This window comes from Scyliorhinus torazame, chromosome 9 (assembly GCF_047496885.1).
Source record: "Scyliorhinus torazame isolate Kashiwa2021f chromosome 9, sScyTor2.1, whole genome shotgun sequence".
Classification (NCBI taxonomy): domain Eukaryota; kingdom Metazoa; phylum Chordata; class Chondrichthyes; order Carcharhiniformes; family Scyliorhinidae; genus Scyliorhinus; species Scyliorhinus torazame.
In genome coordinates this window covers 70283049-70304705 of record NC_092715.1, presented here as the reverse complement: position 1 = coordinate 70304705, position 21657 = coordinate 70283049, and the positions used below count along the sequence as shown (strand labels likewise).

General features: G+C 45.4%; 1 protein-coding gene across 6 annotated transcripts in view; it reads left to right on the top strand.

Annotated features, from left to right (window-relative positions):
* The window catches only part of arhgef28a (Rho guanine nucleotide exchange factor (GEF) 28a), a 680059-nt gene that overhangs the window by 439866 nt on the left and 218536 nt on the right, over positions 1-21657 (top strand). For all 6 annotated transcript variants that reach the window (XM_072516088.1, XM_072516093.1, XM_072516090.1 and 3 more), the window contains 5 exons: positions 3914-4054; positions 8203-8453; positions 13038-13163; positions 13251-13368; positions 19219-19473. In XM_072516088.1, the coding sequence (XP_072372189.1) occupies positions 3914-4054; positions 8203-8453; positions 13038-13163; positions 13251-13368; positions 19219-19473 (891 nt within the window). The remainder of the gene's footprint in view (positions 1-3913; positions 4055-8202; positions 8454-13037; positions 13164-13250; positions 13369-19218; positions 19474-21657) is intronic.

Here is a 21657-nt window from a genome sequence, read left to right as displayed (position 1 = left end):
GCCATAACCTCCCCCACCCCGAACAAAAAACTCAGCCTGCATTTCAGTGTTGCTGCAGTTACTGTCCAGGACTTGTTTGGTAAATCGGCTTTGGAAGTTGGTGTTGAGCTGTTTCATTCAAATGTTGCATGTTTACACAAGCAAACTTTTCAATAGTTTCACCAGTGGCTCTCAAACATCAAAAGTGTCAAATGATCAATCCATACATTTCATAACATGTAAACTATTCATTTGGTAACCCACACCTTCCACTTCTAAGTCGTGGCCTGGATCACGAGACATTTAATACTGCATTTTCAAACTCCTTGTTGCTCAGTCTTTGAACCCCTCCCTCCGTCAAACATTCACTGCAACTCCTAAGCTGTGTCTATGGGCTGGACTTTGCTGAGTTGGAATGTCACAGGAGTCCTTTACAAAAGGGCAGGTGGGTCTCGATCCCAGAATTCCCAACTCCATTTTCCAGAAGTCTCCAGATTTTCAGAAGTGCCATTTAAGGATGGGGGCTGGATTTGTATTGCGAGCCCTCTCTCTGCACTCTCAATCTGGCTGGCTCCACCTTAGCGATAGGCATCTCCTAGTCCTCTGCAATTTTAACAGAGTCAGGGCAGCTTTTCAAAGCGTCATGAATGCTATAGTTATAGCAGAATGTGTGAAACAGTTCTTCATTAGTAACTATCCAATTAAAGCATGCATTGCTTCTGTAGAATGTATATGCGTGAATGGGCATTGAAATACATACATAGAAAATAGAAGTAGGAAGAGGCCATTTGTCCCTTTGAGCCTGCTCCACCATTCATTATGATCATAAAAGCAAATTACTGCGGATGCTGGAATCTGAAACCAAAGAGAAAATGCTGGAAAATCTCAGCAGGTCTGGCAGCATCTGTAGGGAGAGAAAAGAGCTAAAGATTCGAGTCCAGGTGACCCTTTGTCAAAGCTTTTCTCTTTGGTTTCATTACGATCATGGCTGATCATAAAGTTCAATACCACAACCCTGTCTTCCCTCCAATTTTCCTTGATCCTTTTAGCCCCAAGAGCTTTATCTAACTCCTCCTTGAAACTACACAACGTACATTGTATTTGTTACCATTGATTGTTGGTGGGTGTAAATTAGGATGAAAATGTGAAAAAGGAGGAGAATAAAGATATTTATTTAAAAAAACAGAAATTACACAACGTTTTGGCCACAACTACTCTCTGTGGGAGTGAATTCCACAGATTCACCACTCTCTGGGTGAAGAAATTTCACCTCATCTCAGTCCTAAAAGGTTTACCCCTGAGCCTCAAACTATGACCCTAGTCCGGTCTCCCCCATCATCGGGAACATTCTTTCTGAATCCAGCCCTTCTAATCCTGTTAGAGTTTTATACGTTTCTACAAGATCGCTTCTCACTCTTCTAAATCCCAAATGTCATAGTTTGGCATGGGGGGGGGGGCATGAGGAGTAGGTGGGAGCATACTTTGGAGCGGTGGTATGGGGGGGGGGATCATACAGATTGATTAGGGCATAGCTTGCCCGAGGGTGGCATGAGAGGCCATTTGGGGGGGGGGGGGGGGGGTGGAATGGGGATATGAGTTGGCATGGATGGGGCATGGGGAGTTTGTGGGGGGAGGGGGGGGGGGGAGGGATTGAGAGCCTTCCTATTTTTAATTATAACTGGGACGTAGTCCAACAACACCAAGGCGGGTCTTTTAAACAGCCCACCTTTTCACCCGGCAGCTCTTATGGTTGCCTCTGAACTTTTTTCCGGGTTGGCTCCCTCCTCCTGCGGGCCCTTCTCCTGAGGCAGGGGGAAGAGCCGGGAATTCTCCGGCCCTCTGTATGTCCAATCAGCCCCTCACTTCCACCCTTGCCCTTGGTAAAACCCTTATTCCCTTAACCCTCCAACTCCCTTCCCTGCCCATCCCATCATTCTCTGGTTATTTCCCCACCTATGTTCCCTCAAGGTAAATGGTGGAGATTTGAAAGTATGCAGTTAGTTCAGCTACCTGTTGCTCGATCTGGCTAGACCACATCAAGCACTTCTGGGCCTTGTTCTAATCTTCCAAAAATACTCATTCCAGAAATGTCCTGGAATGAAACGTGTTTTCCTTATCTTACACAAATTGGCTACTTAAACCTTCCCTCCCCTCCCCTCCGATCCTCAGCACCAATTCCAACTGTGAGAAGCTGTTGAAGTTCTTTTTCTCTATACTTGAAACTATCCACTCAGTTATCTCATCACCAATTTTCAGTATTGACTGTTTAAGTACCCTGAGCATGTATAAAAAGGGAATTATGTTCTCGTTCAATTTGTAAAATTTCCTTTGATTTGTTTGGTGAGCAGTGCCCCACCAGGGCTGTCACCCTCTCTCAGTTTTGTTTAATTTATTGATTTTTGTTTTATAAAAAGAAACATCCCGCCACCTGGAGGTGCTGGTGGCCTCCAGTGGAGGGCTCTCCACATGCGAGTCCTCCCATTTACCATCGGGGATTTGGCATGGGGGGTGTTGCACGTAGAAGTCCTGTGCAATAAAAGGTTGAGGTGGTTCATGGGCTCCCAGGCCACCTGTGGCCTCTGTGGCTTGTATATTTGGACTGTTCATATTTAGACTGTGTGAGGTTGCAGCCCCTTTTTGGTTATTTGAAGGGGTTGCTCAAAGTGTGGTTGCACTTCAGCCCCATACCCCTGCTCTTTGACCACCCGGTGCTGCGGGGAGGGGTTGGGGGGGGTGCTCCTTGTAAACCTGGGCCTGGCCAAGGCTGCCATTAGCAGGTCGAGGCACCGAGTGGTTGAGGACGTTGTTTTGGCCTGATTCTCTGCCCCTCTTCCATGGCTACATTGGCACCTGCATGTCCCTGGAGTGAGAGCATGCAGTGCCCACTCGTACCTTCAAGGCCTTGCATGGCCGATGTTCTCCGCAGGGCTGGAGTGCATCACCAGGCCCAGAAACAACACTTGAACTTAAATTTTAACTTTCCTTTTAAAGTTTTGGTGTTCCTGACGAGGGAGCACACGATATCCACCAGTACGCTAGAGGTCTACAGCAGCCAATGGCCACCCGCTAGAATGCATCATCATGCCCCAAAATCTTACTTCAATTAAAATTAAATAAGTTTCCTTCAAAGATTTGTTTTTTGTCACAGCGCCCATTTAAAGTGCTGTCAATTTGTTTATTTGATTTACTCAAAAGAGTATAAAAAAGGGACTGGCCTGTGAGTAGTGAGAGCCAGAGGGACACGATTGCACCGTCAGTCCCAGAAACGCCATTTTAATTAGATATGGTTCCATTAAAATTGTTGCCTTTGTTGCAATAATTAAATAATAACCCATTCAAAGGGGTTGATCATCTGTTTGTTTGCTTCACTGCCATTGGTTTATTTAAGAGTATAAAAAGAGAGACTGCTGGGACTTGGAGTGTTGCTCGGTAGGACCTGGCACTGTGTGCACTCAGAATCGCAGGAAGCACTAGACAAAAATGTACTGATTCCAGGTTGTCCTTTTACACGCTGTTTACCTTGTTCTGCCATTAACACATTCTGATCTCTTAATTTGTCGCCAACAGCACTTTTCTTAGTCATTACCACCACTATTTACATTACCTTTGTCTTTCTGCCCATGACATCTTTGTCAATCTCCACCTATGATTGGTCCTCCATCCAGACTCCGCTCACCACCCCCCCCCCCCGCCACCCCAACCACAACAGAATAAATCTGACCCTATTTCCAGTTCTCTCCAGCTTTGACAAAGAGTCATCCAGACTTAACGTTAGCTCCCTTCTCTCTCCACAGATGCTGTCAGACCTGTTGAGATTGTCCAGTATTTTCTGTTTTTTCAGATTACAGCTTTTATGATAATTTACTGGTGTTCAATCAGTTTTCAAGTGAAACATTTCCTGGAAGTCACTGACTTTAACTCTCTATTTTCCCAGATAATGTGGTGCCTTCAATCCGTGGAGACATTGAATTTGATGCCCAGGAATTTAAAGCTGAATCCTGGAGCCTTGCCGTTGATCATGCATTTAGTAGTAAACAGCAGAAAGGTCTGATAAAGAGACAAGATGTGATCTATGGTGAGTGTACTATTTTAATCATGGAGGATTACTGGTTGATTCTGTACCAGCTGACATTCCAGGTATTTAGTTTTGTGTCGGAATTTTTTTATTTAAGGAAGCGGGAAAGGTTGTTTGGTGCTTTTGGATTGTTAGAAAATATAAAAGAATTAGAACAAAGAACAAAGAAAATTACAGTACAGGAACAGATCCTTCGGCCCTCCCAGCCTGCGCCGATCCAGATCCTTTATCTAAACCTGTCTTCTATTTTCCAAGGATCTACTTCCCTCTGTTCCCCGCCCGTTCATATATCTGTCTAGATGGATCTTAAATGATGCTATCGTGCCCGCCTCTACCACCTCCGCTGGCAAAGCGTTCCAGGCACCCACCACCCTCTGCGTAAAAAAACTTTCCACGCACATCTCCCTTAAACTTTCCCTCTCTCACCTCGAAATGGTGACCCCTTGTAATTGACACCCCCACTCTTGGAAAAAGCTTGTTGCTATCCACCCTATCCATACCTCTCATAATTTTGTAGACCTCAATCAGGTAACCCCTCAACCTCCGTCTTTCCAACGAAAACAATCCTAATCTACTCAACCTTTCTTCATAGCTAGCACCCTCCATACCAGGCAACATCCTGGTGAACCTCCTCTGCACCCTCTCTAAAGCATCCACATCCTTCTGGTAATGTGGCGAGCAGAACTGCATGCAGTATTCCAAATGTGGCCTAACCAAAGTCCTATACAACTGTAACATGACCTGCCGACTCTTGTACTCAATACCCCGTCCGATGAAGACAAGCATGCTGTATGCCTTCTTGACCACTCTATTGACCTGCGTTGCCACCTTCAGGGTACAATGGACCTGAACTCCCAGATCTCTCTGTACATCAATTTTCCCCAGGACTCTTCCATTGACCGTATAGTCCGCTCTTGAATTAGATCTTCCAAAATGCATCACCTTGCATTTGCCCGGATTGAACTCCATCTGCCATTTCTCTGCCCAACTCTCCAATCTATCTATATTTTGCTGTATTCTCTTGACAGTCCTCCTCGCTATCTGCAACTCCACCAATCTTAGTATCATCTGCAAACTTGCTAATCAGACCACCTATACCTTCGTCCAGATCATTTATGTATATCACAAACAACAATGGTCTGAGCACGGATCCCTGTGGAACACCACTGGTCACCTTTCTCCATTTTGAGACACTCCCTTCCACCACTACTCTCTGTCTCCTGTTGCCCAACCAGTTCTTTATCCATCTAGCTAGTACACCCTGAACCCCATACTACTTCACTTTTTCCATCAACCTGCCATGGGAAACCTTACCTTACTGAAGTCCAATTGTCCAAGAGATTTTATTTCCCTGCATTGTTCATTCTGAAATTACATTTCTTGCACATTAGGACCTAAGAAATGTTAGGAAAAGACCATTTGACCCATTGAAATTGATCATTCCATAGAATCCCTACAGCGCAAAATGAGTCCATTCGGCCCACCATGTCTGCACCAACCCTCCGAAAGAGCACCCCACCTAGGCCCATCCCCCCGCTCTATCCCCATAACCACGCGCATTGATCATTGCCAATCCACCTAACCGAAGCACTCAGATGAAACCGAGGAGACACGGGGAGAAAGTGCAAACCCCACACAGACAGTGACACAAGGTCAGAACCGAACCAGTGTCGCTGGCTAGCCACCGTGCCGCCCATTGTTCTACTTTTTCCACCATAGCATCCATGACACTTTGCCCATACAAATATGCCAGGTAGATTATTCAAAACCTAAGTTTTCGATAGACTCCGGGCCTCCAGAACTCTCGCTCCAGGCCTCCCGAACACTCGCCCCGGGCCTCCTGAACATTCGCTCCGGGCCTCCCGAACTCTCGCTCCGGGTCTCCCAAACTCTCACTTCGGGCCTCCCAAACTCTCGCTCCGGGCCTCCCAAACTCTCAGGATATTGCCTGAGGTCCGTACCCGATGCTTCGCCCTGACCTGCCGAGCTCCCGACAGCGCGGTTATCTCATGGTCTCACACTTTGGGAAACTCGGCGTGGCGGCTGCGGACTCAGTCCAGCGGCGCCAAAGTCGGGGAGGGCTGATCCGCGGGCAGGGGGGGGGGACATTATTCGGGGCTGGGGGCACTGTGGGGGGGATGGTCCGGGGCATGTGAGCCGGCCGAAGGGGAGGACTAATTCGTGGGCCGGGTCCATGAGCGGCCGCTGCCATGTTGCATGGCGCGACCGCTGCAGGCTGTGCACCTGCGTGGCCACAAACCCGGCAATTCTCCGGTGTGTTTCGGCAGCTAGAGTCGGGTGCTCTATGCTGCCGTCCTGCTAGCCCCCAGCAAAACGGCGAATCGGTGGCTGTTTTGCGCCAGTTTTTTTGGCATAAAACTCCACCGTTCCCATGCCGGCGTAGGGACATAGCCCCAGAATCGGCGAATCCAGCCCCCTAGCTGTCTATATAGTTACATTATATTAGGATCATTGAAGAATGACATTGATGACAATGATGTCAGTTGAAAATTATCAAGGGCAGCACGGTGGCAGAGGGTTTAGCACTGTTGTCTCACAGCACCAAGGTACCAGGTTCGATTCCCGACTTGGTCACTGTTTGTGCGGAGTCTGCACGTCCTCCCCATGTCTGCGTGGGTTTCCTCCGGGCGCTCCGGTTTCCTCCCACAGTCCAAAGATGTGCAGGTTAGGTGTATTGGCCATGATAAATTGCCCTTAGTGTCCACAAAGGTTAGGTGTGTTATGGGAATAGGGTGGATGTGTGAACCTGAGTGGGGTGCTCTGTCAAAGGGCCAGTACAGACTCGATGGGCCGAAAGGCCTCCTTCTGCATTGTAAATTCTATGATTTGACATTGCATATATGGTTCTGAGTGAAAATGAAGTAGAATGATAGCCAGATGATTGCAAGTGATTTCAAATGATGACAAAATGATTAATTGAGTGCGGTTGACGTCACATGTAAGCTGTTGAAAGGAAATTATGCCAAATGATATGAAAACTTTCAGGTAGGGAAAGAACTACCTTTCATAAAATAAGATTATAAATAGAAGCAGGAGTTCACGGCCCTCTGAAGCCTGCTCTGCCATTCACAATCACCACAACTGATCTTCTGCATCAACTCTACTCCCGCTTAGCAGATCCATTGGTTCATTGAATCAGGGAAATTAACCTTGGTGTCTGCAATGTCAAGTCCATTCAGAATCTCCTAAGTTTCAGTTAGATCATCTCTTACTCATCTGAACACCAGTAAGTAAAGGTCCAATTCATTCACTCTCTCATCATAGGCAATCCTCATCTAGTGACCTTTTGTTGAAGTCCAAAGGTGTGCAGATTATGTGGATAAGCCATGATCAATGCACTGGGTTCAGGGGATAGGGCGGGGGCGGGTTGTGCGCCTAGGTAAGATGCTGTTTCAGATGATCGGTGCAGACTCGATGGGCCGTATGTCCTCCTCCTTGCACTGTAGGGTTTTATGGATTAACACGAAAGCCAAAACTGTGGACCGTACTCCAGGTGTGGTCTCACCAATGGCCTACACACCTGCAGTAAGACTTCCATATTCTTGTGCTCCAATCCCCCTGCAATGATGACCGCAATACCATTTGCCCTCCTATTTGCTTGTCATACCTGCATGCTAACTTTCTGAATTTCTTGTATGAGCACACCCAAGTCTTCCTGAACATCAATGTTTCCAAGTTTCACACCCAGATTGCTCCATGACCCGATGTTGCTGGTGGGTGATGTTCCAGCAGCAGCTATCCCCTTCACCGGTGGTGCCGCTGGGCAAGGGAGGTGCTGGCCTCTGTTTGGCTGTCAGCTCTTGGCAGATACTACCTGCTGCTTTTGGGGCTCTGATTCAGTGGAAGCTTTGCTGGTGAACTATAACTACCTGATTGGCAAGTAATACTCAAGCCAGTGGCTGAGACCACTGTCGCATCCGTAGAACCTCCCCCTCCACCCCCATCCCCGCACCCACGTACAATTCCACACAGTAAGAGCTGTGCTGTGGAATCTGCAGTACCGATGGGTCTCACCACCCAAAACAATGTACTGTTATGTCACTGACCCCCCGCAGTATAAAGACCCAGAGAGTGGATGTCAAGTCTCGGATACTAATTTCCCTAACTTGCTTCTCCTTCACTTGCAGAGCTGATGCAGACGGAGATGCACCACATTCGCACCCTGGAGATAATGTCGGAAATCTTTCGGAAGGGCATGAAGGAGGAGCTGCAGTTAGATCACAACACCATCGACAAAATATTTCCCTCTTTAGATGAGCTTTTAGAAATTCACAAGCACTTTTTCTTCTGCTTGAAAGAGAGACAGCGGGAGTCCTTCCAGGAGGACAGTGAAAGAAATTTCTTTATCAACAGGATTGGTGATATCCTTTTACAACAGGTAAAGTAAGAATATGTGGAGCCAACGTGTTTGCAAAGTCAAAATTATCACAACTGTAAATGAACTATAAATGGAGCTCTTAATCAGTAGGGAACTAAACCATGCAGATTAAAAAGGTCCAATGCCTGATCACCAAATGGTACAGAGTTAATGGATACCAGCCCTGACTAAAATCTCAGCAAGGGATGCTCCAGCTGGATTCAGCAGCTTTGATCAATGCGAGGTGAGATGGAGGGGGTACAGAATAGTCAGCAGGGGTTCTCATTCCGGTTATTATTCAGTCAGTCATGTTGGAAAGCACTGCATGTGTCGGTAGCAGCTGAGGACAGGTTGAGGCTTGCCTGTAGTGTCCTCTGTGGTTGAATACTCTGCCAGCACATTGTTCTCACTCACGTATGGACAATGCAATGCCACCTGCAGGATGCCTGATACCTAAGAAGCTGTTCTCCGTCACAAATCCGTGCAAGTGGGAGAGAAAATAAGTGTAATTAGCCTTGCTTCACATATCTTTTTGTTTGTGCCTGCGGGAAAGCTAGAACTCCTCAACAGATGTATTCAGATCCCCTTAAAATAGTTCTTGAGAAATGTTACAGTTCCTGCTGAATGACTGCTCTTAAATGGGCAGAGACATTCCCAAACAATGCAAGGCTAATTATTGGCCTAAACTTCTTAGTTATTTATGAAATTGTATTTCTACATCATCCTGGGCGTGCTCAAGAAGGGGATTATTAAGAGCCTATGATTTGGTTAACTGTTGCTCCAGTACAGGAAATGTGCCAGTTAAATTTGAAGAAATGTTCATAATGTCGAAAGGCCTGAGGTCTTCCAAGAGTGTCCCAGAGTCTCCTGGATCTGCTGTCATATCAGAGTTTGTAATTCTGATTTCTGTTGTGAAATGGAACTGTTGGTGCAATTTAACTCTGTCTGCCCAGCGCAAACCAGGCAGAATGGGTAATTCAACGGGCTCGGGTTACTTACCCACTCTAGAACAGCCGGCAGTTGACAGATTTACTGAGCAGGTGGCAAAGGTACATACCCAAAGACAACAGCTTCCTATTTAACATGGTCCATTTCCTCATACCCTCCCATCCAAAACTGGCCCAGAACCAAAACCACTTATTTTACTTCAGGCTAAACAACTTGAAAGACGGCGCATTTCCTGTGCCGCCATACAGAGGATTTGATTGCCCAATGGACTGTGAGGCTTTAAACAGAGCAGAATGAGAACTTAACTTTAATCATTGCTACTGAAACAAATAGGAATAATAAGCTGTATGTTTAAGTTGTACAGAATAGGATACTGTCTGGGATATGCAGCATCGCAAGTGCCCAATGGAAATAAACTTGCTGGGTTACAGGATAGAATGGGAGAATGTGACTGTCGGGATTGCTGTATAGAGCCAGCATGGTCTCGATGAGCCAAATGGCCACGTACACTGCCAAAATAGGACTCTGGCCTTAGAGGCATGAAGCTCAACAACAGTTCCTCCCCTCCAAAACCTTGACATTTAAAAAATTTCATTTTATCCTGAATAACAGCAACAAAGCGCAAAGTAATGAATTGTGTGTCAAGCACTTTGGGGTGTTTCTGAGAGATCTGGGGCGTCATTCTCCGACCCCCCCCGCCGGGTTGGAGAATTGCCGGGGGCTGCCGTGAATCCCGCCCCCGCCGGTTGCCAAAGTCTCCGGTACCGGATATTCGGTGGGGGCGGGAATCGGGCTGCGCCGGTTGGCGGGCCCCCCCGCTGGATTCTCCGGCCCGGATGGGCCGAAGTCCCGCCGATAAATTGCCTGTCCCACCGGATTGGATTAAACCACCTTTTGAACGTCGGGACAAGGCGGCGTGGGCGGGCTCCGGGGCCCTGGGGGGCGCGCGGGGCGATCTGGCCCCGGGGGGGTGCCCCCACGGTGGCCTGGCCCGCGATCGGGGCCCACCGATCCGCGGGCGGGCCTGTGCCGGGGGGCACTCTTTCCCTTCCGCCTCCACCACGGTCTCCACCATGGCAGAGGCGGAAGAGACTCCCTCCACTGTGCATGCGTGGGAAACTGTCAGCGGCCGCTGACGCTCCCGCGAATGCGCCGCCCGGGGATGTCATTTCCGCGCCAGCTGGCGGGGCAACAAAGGCTGTTTCCGCCAGCTGGCGGGGCGGAAATTCCTCCGCCGTCGGCCTAGCCCCTCAATGTTGAGGCTCGGCCCCCAAAGATGCGGAGCATTCCGGACCTTTGGGACGGCGCGATGCCCGTCTGATTGGCGCCGTTTTGGGCGCCAGTCGGCGGACATAGCGCAGTTTCGGGAGAATTTCGCCCATGATCGAACATTTATGCCAGTTTGAAGGTGGGTGAGCACGTAAAATCCAGCACGTGGCCTGCCTGCCGTGTACCCGCACATCCCAGAACTATTTGAAATTTTACAAGTGCTATGGATCCAGACCAGAACCCCAATTCATATTTTAAGATACCGGACTAGAACCCATAATTCATTGTGGTCGAAGTACGAGAATCCCTATTTGTTATGGAATTCCAGACGAAAATCCAACTTTTTACTTTGGAAAATTGTGAGGAAATGTTACTGCACCACTGGAGTGATAACACCAACTACCAGACAGCTTTTCTCGGAAAGAAAACTTTAATATAAACACAGAATTAAACTTATTAGCAATATTTCACAGCGAAAATATCAAATACAAACTTTAAAATATGAAAATAGCACACATTTGTCACACAAGGGACAGGGAGGTGGCCCACTTGCGATGGGCCTGCCCAGAGCCATCGGAGGCATCCCCCCCCCCCCCCACACACTTTTATCCTCTCCCCATGCCTCTTAAATCCAATCCACAGTCTCTCGTGCTCCCCCACGAGAGCTCAGAATTACTTGGGACCCTTAACATAGTGGGGCTGCCTGTAATCCCAGTCGTGGCCACCGCTCCCGGCAACACTCTTAAGTTGGGACTTCTTAAGGGGAAGTCTTGTCTTGAAATAATTAACTCCACTGCCAGTGCTAATTTGTTCTGGGGCAGATGTTGGGATTGTAGACGGGTGCTCAAATTCACCTTAGAAATGGAATAGTCAAATAAACTCCCTTTCCTTGAGATACTAGTTAAGAAATCTGTCAGGTGGTTTACTCTCACAGTCTACCGCAAGCTGACCTTGGGAAATATACATATTGGGATTCTTATGCTATAAGATCGGCCTTATCAGCAAGCCTTGAAATCGGGCCAGAGCCATTTGCAAACATGATGCTGAAATTGGTAGCAACAATGATATCCCGTGGGATAATGGATACCCTGATCAGCATATTTTGCATTGTATATTCCAGAAACTTATGAATGGACTCTGAAAAGTGCCTAATCTACATCTGATTACACTAGAAGACCAAAATATTTAAAAATAAATTGAGCAAAAGGTGGACCTAACAGTTTCATGCTGCTACTATGCAGTAGCAACACAAGTTGTATTCACCACTAACAGGCTGTTACCATCAAGCACAAAATACATTCTGCCCATCACATAGATGATTAATGTGGTGTATGAATTTCAGTGTAAATGAGTGTCAGCCTGCGCTTGCAAAACTCAAAACACAGTATCCAACATTAGATGAGATTACATGGTTGGACAACACGTGCTAAATAATAGTCAGTGTGCTAAGAATTACGCTGACAACCAATTTAGGATTGTCAAGCTCGCTGTATTTGTGTGTACTGGAAGCTACATATATTAATACATTGGGCCCTGTTCTTTGCAGACAGAAAGAACATGTACACACATTGCACCTGTTTCAGCTAACCAAAATGACAGTCATTCGCTGGCTCACTCCTCATGGCAATGCCTTAACTAATCTACTTGTGCTACCGTACTGGGCAGCACGGTAGCACAAGTGGATAGCACTGTGGCTTCACAGCGCCAGGGTCCCAGGTTCGATTCCCTGCTGGGTCACTGTCTGTGTGGAGTCTGCACATTCTCCCCGTGTCTGCGTGGGTTTCCTCCGGGTGCTCCGGTTTCCTCCCACAGTCCAAAGACGTGCAAGTTAGGTGGATTGGCCATGATAAATTGCCCTTAATGACCAAAAAGGTTAGGAGGGGTTATTGGGTTACGGGGATAGGGTGGACGTGAGGGCTTAAGTGGGTCGGTGCAGACTCGATGGGCTGAATGGCCTCCTTCCGCACTGTATGTTCTATGCTCTAATCAGTGTCAAACAGTCTGGTTTAAATTTCAAACAAATTGACAGATAACTGGTGCATTCTCCATGGAAATAGCTCTACCAATCAGAGTCTGCTTGCCAACCAATCAGAACTTTCTTTCTTACAGTATAAATTGTTGTTTTCCCCATATACTGGTATTTCTGCTAGGTGAGTGCAAGACAAAAATCTTTGACCTATCTCTTTTTTCAGCAATACTCAAGTTCTGTCATAAAAAATGACAATTTAATTACCATTTAATTTCACTTCCTTTACTCCCTCTTTGACTAGCTTGATTAAATGGCCAAGCAAGGAACTTCGACCCAGGGTTTTTGTTTGGAAATGTATTCGTATTTAAAATCCTAGGTGATTGCCCCTTCAGTTGAAAATGAAAATCCTTTGTTCTTAGTTTACAGATGAAAATGGCAATAAGTTGAAGCAAACCTATGGTGATTTCTGTAGCCATCACAAAGAGGCAGTCAGTTTCTTTAAAGAACTGCAACAGCAAAATAAGAAATTCCAAAACTTTATCAGGGTAAGATCTCATTAATCACTTTTCTCTTCAAAACCAAATAAATGTGCAAGCAACAACGATAAGCTTATATTTGTTTATCCTTTATAGCAACAGAGCAATAATCTGCTGGTCCGACGCCTTGGTGTCCCAGAGTGTATACTACTGGTTACCCAGCGTATCACCAAGTACCCAGTCCTGCTTGAGCGAATACTGCAATATACTAAAGGTCAGTCTCAGGGCTGGTCAACTCACCTTGTTGTGTAAAATTATAGTTTCTTACATTACAATTGTGACTACATGTCAAAAGTACACAACTGGCAGTAAAGTGTTCTGAGATGTCTTGAGGTAGTGAAAGGCGCAATACAAATACAGGTCTTATTTATCTTATGTGTTACGATCCAGTTGGCATTGTAACTGGACAGGAAGATACCAGGATTCAACCCGTGCTCAAAAGCCTGTTACTTTTATTCTTTTAGAAAACATGGAGGGACAGATTAACTAATTAATTTTAACAACAAGAAAAAAAACACTCATTAAATATGAAAAGTTGGATCATTATACAATACCCTTTTGCTCCCAACTTAGCTTCACGAATATATACAGATTTTAAGGTTAACACGGATTATCACATATAGCTTAAGCTACAGTGGTCTCAGTAACACAAAGTTTCTTTAAACACAAGCTGGCTGTGGAAAAACACGTGCTGCACTCTGAACCCAGGTGAGTGTCTGTGGATTTCTCCTACGAATCCCCCTTGGATTAACTTTATACTGTGAGCCACCTTGCCTCATTGAACTTCTGCTTCCACACGAGTGATTTTAAATGCCGCTTTCAAAAAGATACAAGGCCAGATTCTTCTGCCCCACCCGCTACATCATCACCACGGGCAGGGCACAGACCATGTAAAGGTCCATTGATCTCGGGCGGGAATATCCAGTCATTGGGCAGGTGTGGCCGGAGAATCCCGCCCACATATTCAAATCTTCTTTCAAACAGTGCTTTCTCCCAGTGGTTTGTCCATCAAGGATTCGCTTACAATTTTTTCCCATCCCCCTTCAGGATTTCTTTGCCTTCATGGTTGCTTTAACTATCGATTCCCAGACTGTATTAATATAAGATCTATCTTTAGATTTACCTCTGAAGTTTGCTTTCCCACTTTAATCTGGTTACTGCAGCTATCTCTTTCACTCAGCCTTCTTCTCGGTTCTACCTGTCCTTACTGAACAGTCCTCTGCTCTGGTACCCTTAACCTCAGGATTCTTAGAATCTTCTCTTTAGATCTTTCGGTTCCTTATCTAACTGAACTTTAGCTCTGTGCATTTGTTTTCTTAACCATTACTCCATGGTATGGTTTTCTTCTAGCAAAACTGAGATGTGGTGAGATATTGTACATTTTAGAGATGTTCCCACTCTAACCTGCTAAGCCAGCTATTTCTAGCTTCCTTCTCTCTCACTATTTCCAACTGCAATATATCTAGTTAAAAACTAAACTCAAAAGCCTTCCTACCATAAAAGGGCCGCCAGTTGCTAAGGAACAACCACATGCTTCTGCTAGCTTTTATTTATTCTTCACATTGTAACCCTCTCTGAGCACAATAGAAACATTAAATCAAACCCACCTAAAACCATACCTTATTTCTAACTTTTACCAATATAAATATAAATCCCTTAAAACTACCTTTGTTTTCCGAACATATCTTAAAGATGAGAGGTACTTCTGGAGTAGAAGATATTGATTTATTAGCTATTAATTAATATAAGAAGATGCTGCCCACATTGTTGGAGAACACCAAATTACAAATTCCTGTCAGTGTTTTACACTTGGATAACCTTCTGTGACAATTCATCTGAGACTGTGAAAAGTTAAAAAAGATATAAAGAAGCTATAATTTGGCTTCCTGGATGAAATTAACAGCACCTTCCAAACCTGCGACCTCTACCACCTAGGGGAGGACAAGGGCAGTGGATGTATTGGGACATTAACACTTGCAGGTTTCCTCCAAGCTGCACACCATCCTGACTAAAATATAAAGAACAAAAGAAATGTACAGCACAGGAACAGGCCCTTCGGCCCTCCAAGCCCGTGCCGACCATGCTGCCCGAATAAACTACAATCTTCTACACTTCCTGGGTCCGTATCCCTCTATTCCCATCCTATTCATGTATTTGTCAAGATGCCCCTTAAATGTCACTATCGTCCCTGCTTCCACCACCTCCTCCGGTAGCGAGTTCCAGGCACCCACTACCCTCTGCGTAAAAAACTTGCCTCGTACATCTACTCTAAACCTTGCCCCTCTCACCTTAAACCTATGCCCCCTAGTAATTGAACCCTCTACCCCGGGGAAAAGCCTCTGACTATCCACTCTGTCTATGCCCCTCATAATTTTGTAGACCTGTATCAGGTCGCCCCTCAACCTCCTTCGTTCCAGTGAGAACAAACCGAGTTTATTCAACCGCTCCTCATAGCTAATGCCCTCCATACCAGGCAACATTCTGGTAAATCTCTTTTGCACCCTCTCTAAAGCCTCCACATCCTTCTGGTAGTGTGGCAACCAGAATTGAACACTATACTCCAAGTGTGGCCTAACTAAGGTTCTATACAGCTGCAACATGACTTGCCAATTCTTATACTCAATGTCCCGGCCAATGAAGGCAAGCATGCCGTATGCATTCTTGACTACCTTCTCCACCTGTGTTGCCCCTTTCAGTGACCTGTGGACCTGTACTCCTAGATCTCTTTGACTTTCAATACTCTTGAGGGTTCTACCATTCACTATATATTTCCTACCTGCATTAGACCTTCCAAAATGTATTACCTCACATTTGTCCGGATTAAACTCCATCTGCCATCTCTCCGCCCAAGTCTCCAAACAATCTAATTCCTGCTGTATCCTTTGACAGTCCTCATCGCTATCCGCAATTCCACCAACCTTTGTGTCGTCTGCAAACTTAATAATCAGACCAGTTACATTTTCCTCCAAATCATTTATATATATTACAAACAGCAAAGGTCCCAGCACTGATCCCTGTGGAATACCACTGGTCACAGCCCTCCAATTAGAAAAGCATCCTTCCATTGCTACTCTCTGCCTTCTATGACCTAGCCAGTTCTGTATCCACCTTCCCAGCTCAATCCTGATCCTGTGTGACTTCACCTTTTGTGCTAGTCTACCATGAGGGACCTTGTCAAAAGCCTTACTGAAGTCCATATAGACAACATCCACTGCCCTACCTGCATCAATCATCTTTGTGACCTCCTCGAAAAACTCTATCAAGTTAGTGAGACACGACCTCCCCTTCACAAAACCATGCTGCCTCTCACTAATACGTCCATTTGCTTCCAAATGGGAGTAGATCCTGTCTCGAAGAATTCTCTCCAGTAATTTCCCTACCACTGAAGTAAGGCTCACCGGCCTGTAGTTCCCCGGATTATCCTTGCTACCCTTCTTAAACAGAGGAACAACATTGGCTATTCTCCAGTCCTCCGGGACATCACCTGAAGACAGTGAGGATCCAAAGATCTCTGTCAAGGCCTCAGCAATTTCCTCTCCAGCCTCCTTCAGTATTCTGGGGTAGATCCCATCAGGCCCTGGGGACTTATCTACCGTAATATTTTTTAAGACACCCAACACCTCGTCCTTTTGGATTTCAATGTGACCCAGGCTATCTACACACCCTTCTCCAGACTCAACATCTACCAATTTCTTCTCTTTGGTGAATACTGATGCAAAGTATTCATTTAGTACCTCGCCCATTTCCTCTGGCTCCACACATAGATTCCCTTGCCTATCCTTCAGTTACCGTTCCTTCAGAAAATCCAGCACCTCTTTTCCTACCAACGCTGTGGGTGTATCTACACACGGATGGACTGCAAAAGTTGAAGAAGGCAGCTCATCGCCACCCTCGCCAGGTTAATGGGGTAGCCAGCTATGCCCACAACCCAAAAATGCATAAAAGAAAGATTATGACATTAGCAAAGTAGTAAAATGAGCGATAGCAAATTGGCAACCCATTTTGAATCTCTCCCAATTGTATTTTTCCATTGACTTTCTATTGTGTAAGGAAGTGAGGGTAACACGTTGAGCAACCACCTGCTGGTTATTTTTCTCTCTAAACCTTTGGAGGTACAGCATTTAAAAAAATAAATTTAGAGTATCCAATTATTTTTTTCCAATTGAGGGGCAATTTAACATGGCCAAATCCACATACCCTGCACATATTTGGGTTTTGGGGGAAACCCACGTGGACACTGGGAGAATGTGCAAACTCCACACGGACAGTGACCCGGGGTCGGGATCCAAACAGGGACCTCGGTGCCGGGAGGCAGCAGTGCTAACCACTGAGTCACCGTGCAGCCCCTTTGGAGGTACAGTGTTGCTGGTGCCAGTTGTCACTGATGGTTCACTGTTGCATGCTTTTCCTTACATGTTCAGACTCATCAATTGACCACCCATATACATCAATAATGTGGATTGTTGGCCTAATTGAAACTTTCCCAGCTGGTGTTGAAGGCGCATGGCCAGAAAATGAAAATTACGATTGGGCCTATTAAACAGTTGCACACTTGGTGGGTGTCACCCTTAAGGCTCTGAAATCTGCAATGAGACTTAAATTGGTAATACATCATTGTTCAGTGCCAGTAGCCAGAATGAATAGAACTGCTTTTAATTTAAGGGATTCTGTACAATGTAAACAGAATATATGAGTGTAGCTCGACAGCTGACTGCTGATTCATTTTTGGACCTGTAGCAAAATTTTATAATGCTGATTTTATATCGTCTGCAGGAACAATTTTCTATCATTGCAGAAAATGCAAAAGATATCCTCTCTAAAATTCTTAAATTGGTGAGCTGATTGGGAAAACATGCAGAACATTTCTTCACTCAGGCTATTTTTTCTAAACTTAAAGTAAATTAACCTATTTAACTGCAAATATGCCATGATGGCCACAAGTCTAAGGGGAATAACTGGCTAAGGCCCAAACATGGGCACAACGAATGCAAGGCATGATTAACCTGCAGGCATTCATTCTGATGCAGGACTTGAGGCAAACTTTGTCTGCTAATTTAAATGAGAGTCGTGTACAGCTCAGTGCTAAAGATACTTGTTGAGCCTCAGTGCGGGACCATGCTTGTGCGAGGCTAGCAGCACTTAAAGCTAGCCTAAAGAGGAGGTTTATTCTGGTTGCACAGGTGCTGGAAGTGGCCAAGCAGAAAAACACAATGACTTAACAGGGCAGAGAACATGCTCCAAGGTTCCTTGTTGCAGCACCTGTGGCTTTGGTACAAGAGCTAAAGAGGGAGAGAAAGACCCTCTATTCTCACAGGACCGCGAGGAGCACCACATAGATACTGCAAAGGCAGTGGGAGCAGATAACTGTGATCGCTTTGGTCTTTTGGGCAGATTTTCAGATTATTGTTTACTATAGGAGTAAGTGGTCGAGCTTTAATAAGTAGTATAAATAAAAGTTAGCTTTGTTAATGAACTTAGCTTCCGTGGTCTTTGTGAACACTACAACATCCATCCTGATAACAGAATCACAAAGAACACCACACCCTCCTCCTCAAATCCCCTTTCTCCTCATCACACAAACTCTTCTGATTTAGAAGCTGCAGATGCTGTAAGCAAGGGCAATTAGGGATGAGCAGAGAATGTTTGGCTAGCCAGCAATGCTCACACTGCATGAAAGAGTTTTTAAAAATCCTGGATCAGGCCATGATCCCAGGAAAACACATTCTGCCACATGCCTAATGAGTCAAGTGGCAAGACTGTGCAAAATTGGCCACCAGCCTAATTTGTTTATTACTGTCTTTGTGATCATGGCTGGTACCCATGGCCCTGGCATGTCGGCTGCCAGCTCAGGCAAGTTTCAAGAGTTTAGAAAGAAAGTTGTGAGAGTGGAGTGGGGTGTGTGGGGGGGCTCCTAGAAGGTGAGTGGTAGCCACCAGCATACCTCAAATGTAATGCGGAGCTGAGACAAGCATCCGGTTCAACTTCTTGTTTGCTTCAAACAGATTTTAGCTAAAGGTGCCTAACTGAATAATAATGCACTGAAATGTTGTTTTATTATTCACAGAAGAAACAGAAGAAAATGAGGATGTAACTAAATCGCTTAGTTTGATAAAGGATATAATAGTAGCAGTAGATACAAAGGTCAATAAATATGAGAAAGAGCAAAAACTACTGGACATCTTCAATAAGTTTGAAAACAAAACATACGCCAAGTTGAAGAATGGCCGCACCTTCCGGAAGCAGGACCTGATTAACAGAGGGAGAGAGTTGCAGCATGAGGGTTCTATGTATTGGAAAACAGCCACTGGACGATTGAAAGGTAAAGCAGCAATCGATTCAAAGATGTCCTAAAAATTACACTTCATTGAACATAAAGTGCTTTAAAAATTATCTTGTTAAATCTGGAGGTGGGAAACATGCATGGTGATAAATATTTTTGACACATGGGCACTTCAGAAAAAGAGTCATATTTTATTTGAAATGTTAACTCTCTCTCACTCTCTCTCTCTTGCTCCACAGATGCTGCCAGACCTGTTGAGTTTATCCAGTACTTTCTGTCTTTTGTTTTAGATTTCCAGCATCCACAGTATTTTGCTTTTATTTTAGGGGCAATTTTGAATCTGGCGATAGTATAAAGCACACAATATTGGCTTAGTTATCCATTAAACACCTCTCAATTTTCATTTTTGTTTTGTCTGAAGTCAAAATCAACCACAGTTAATCAAAATTTGCAGGCAGCACGGTAGCACAGTGGTTAACACAGTTGCTTCACAGCTCCAGGGACCCACGTTCGATTCCTAGCTTGGGTAACTGTCTGTGTAGAGTATGCACATTCTCTCCATGTCTGCATGGGTTTCCTAAGGGTGCTCCGTGTTTCCTCTCACAGTCCAAAGATGTGCAGGCTAGGTGGATTGGTTTTGCATAATTGCCCTTAGTGTCCATAAAAAAGGGTGGATGGGGTTACGGGGATAGGGCGGAGGTGTGTATATAGGATGAAGGTATGGTGCTATGGCTTGGGTAGGGTGCTCTTTCCAAAGGGCTGGTGCAGACTTGATGGGCCAAGTGGCCTCCTTCTGCACTGTAAATTCTATGAATCTATGAAAACATTGAGGATTTGACAGCTCGTTCATCTGTAGATCTAGAGAGCTTTAATATGGTCTACTCCTCAGCTCAATATTTTCAGACATACACATTGGAAATCTATAAAATTCTCATGTCTTAAAGCTTTTTATAAAATTGTTGGAGTCCTGGGCATCCTCCTTTCCCTTCACAGCTCCTATCCTGGGAATGATGGGTGATATAATGAAGACATAGTTCACGGCTAATTGCTGCCAAGAATCCCCCTCTCCAATCCCTTAGTTCCCTGTCTTGTCTGCCTGTTTAGCTATCCTGTTGGTCATATGAAATGAATTCCCAGTGAAGGAGGTGTAGGGAGGTGCCTGGACATCTATTGAAGACAATGAAGATAGTCTTGGTGGGAAGTCTGAAACAGCTCTGAGCTTTTAGGGTATGGCTTCAGCCTGCAGGATCACACATAAACCAGGGCAATTCTGATTTCTACATTGTGCAACACTGACAAGTGTTTGGGAGGAGCGAGTGATAGGGAAACAGTTATGCTATCATCCTGGGGCAGGATAGCGGTTACCACTATTGTCACTGTTTTGGGTCCGTAACTTAGTACTTCTATGGTTCCGCACGAAAATAGAGGGATGTGATATTCTGGAATTCACCATCGGAACTATCCCCAAGCACAAGTTAGCAATTATCTGCTTCCATGGCAGCTGTGTGATCTGCCATGCCTTTGTTACAAAGAACAATACAGCACAGGAACAGGACCTTCGGCCCTCCGTGCCTGCACCGACCATGGTACCTGCCTAAACGTAAACCGTATGCACTTACGGAGTCTGTATCCTTCCATTTCTACCCTATTCATATATTTGTCGAGATGCCCTTTAAATGCCGCTCTCATACCTGCTCCCACCACCTTCCCAGGCAGAGCGTTCCATATATTTACCACCCTCTATGTAAAAAGACTTGCCTCGCACATCTGTTCTAAACTTTTCCCCACGCACTTTAAACCTATGTCCCCTAGTACTTGACACTGCTACTCTAGGAAAGAGCATCTGACTATCCACTCTGTACATGCCACTCATAATCTTGTAGACCTCTATGAGGTCGCCTCTCAACCTCCGTTATTCCAGTGAGAACAGACTGAGTTTATCTAACCTCTCATAGCTAATGCCCTCCATACCAGACAACATCCTAGTAAACCGCTTCTGTATCCTCTCCAAAGCATCCACATCCTTCTGGTAGTGTGGCGACCAAAATTGTACACAATATTCCAAATGAGGCCTAATTAAGGTCCTGTACAGCTGCAACATGACTTGCCAATTTGTATATTCAATGCCCCGACTTATGAAGACTAGCATGCCGTATGCCTTCTTGACCACCTTATCCACATGCACTGCCACTGTCAGTGATCAGTGGACATGCATGCCCAGAT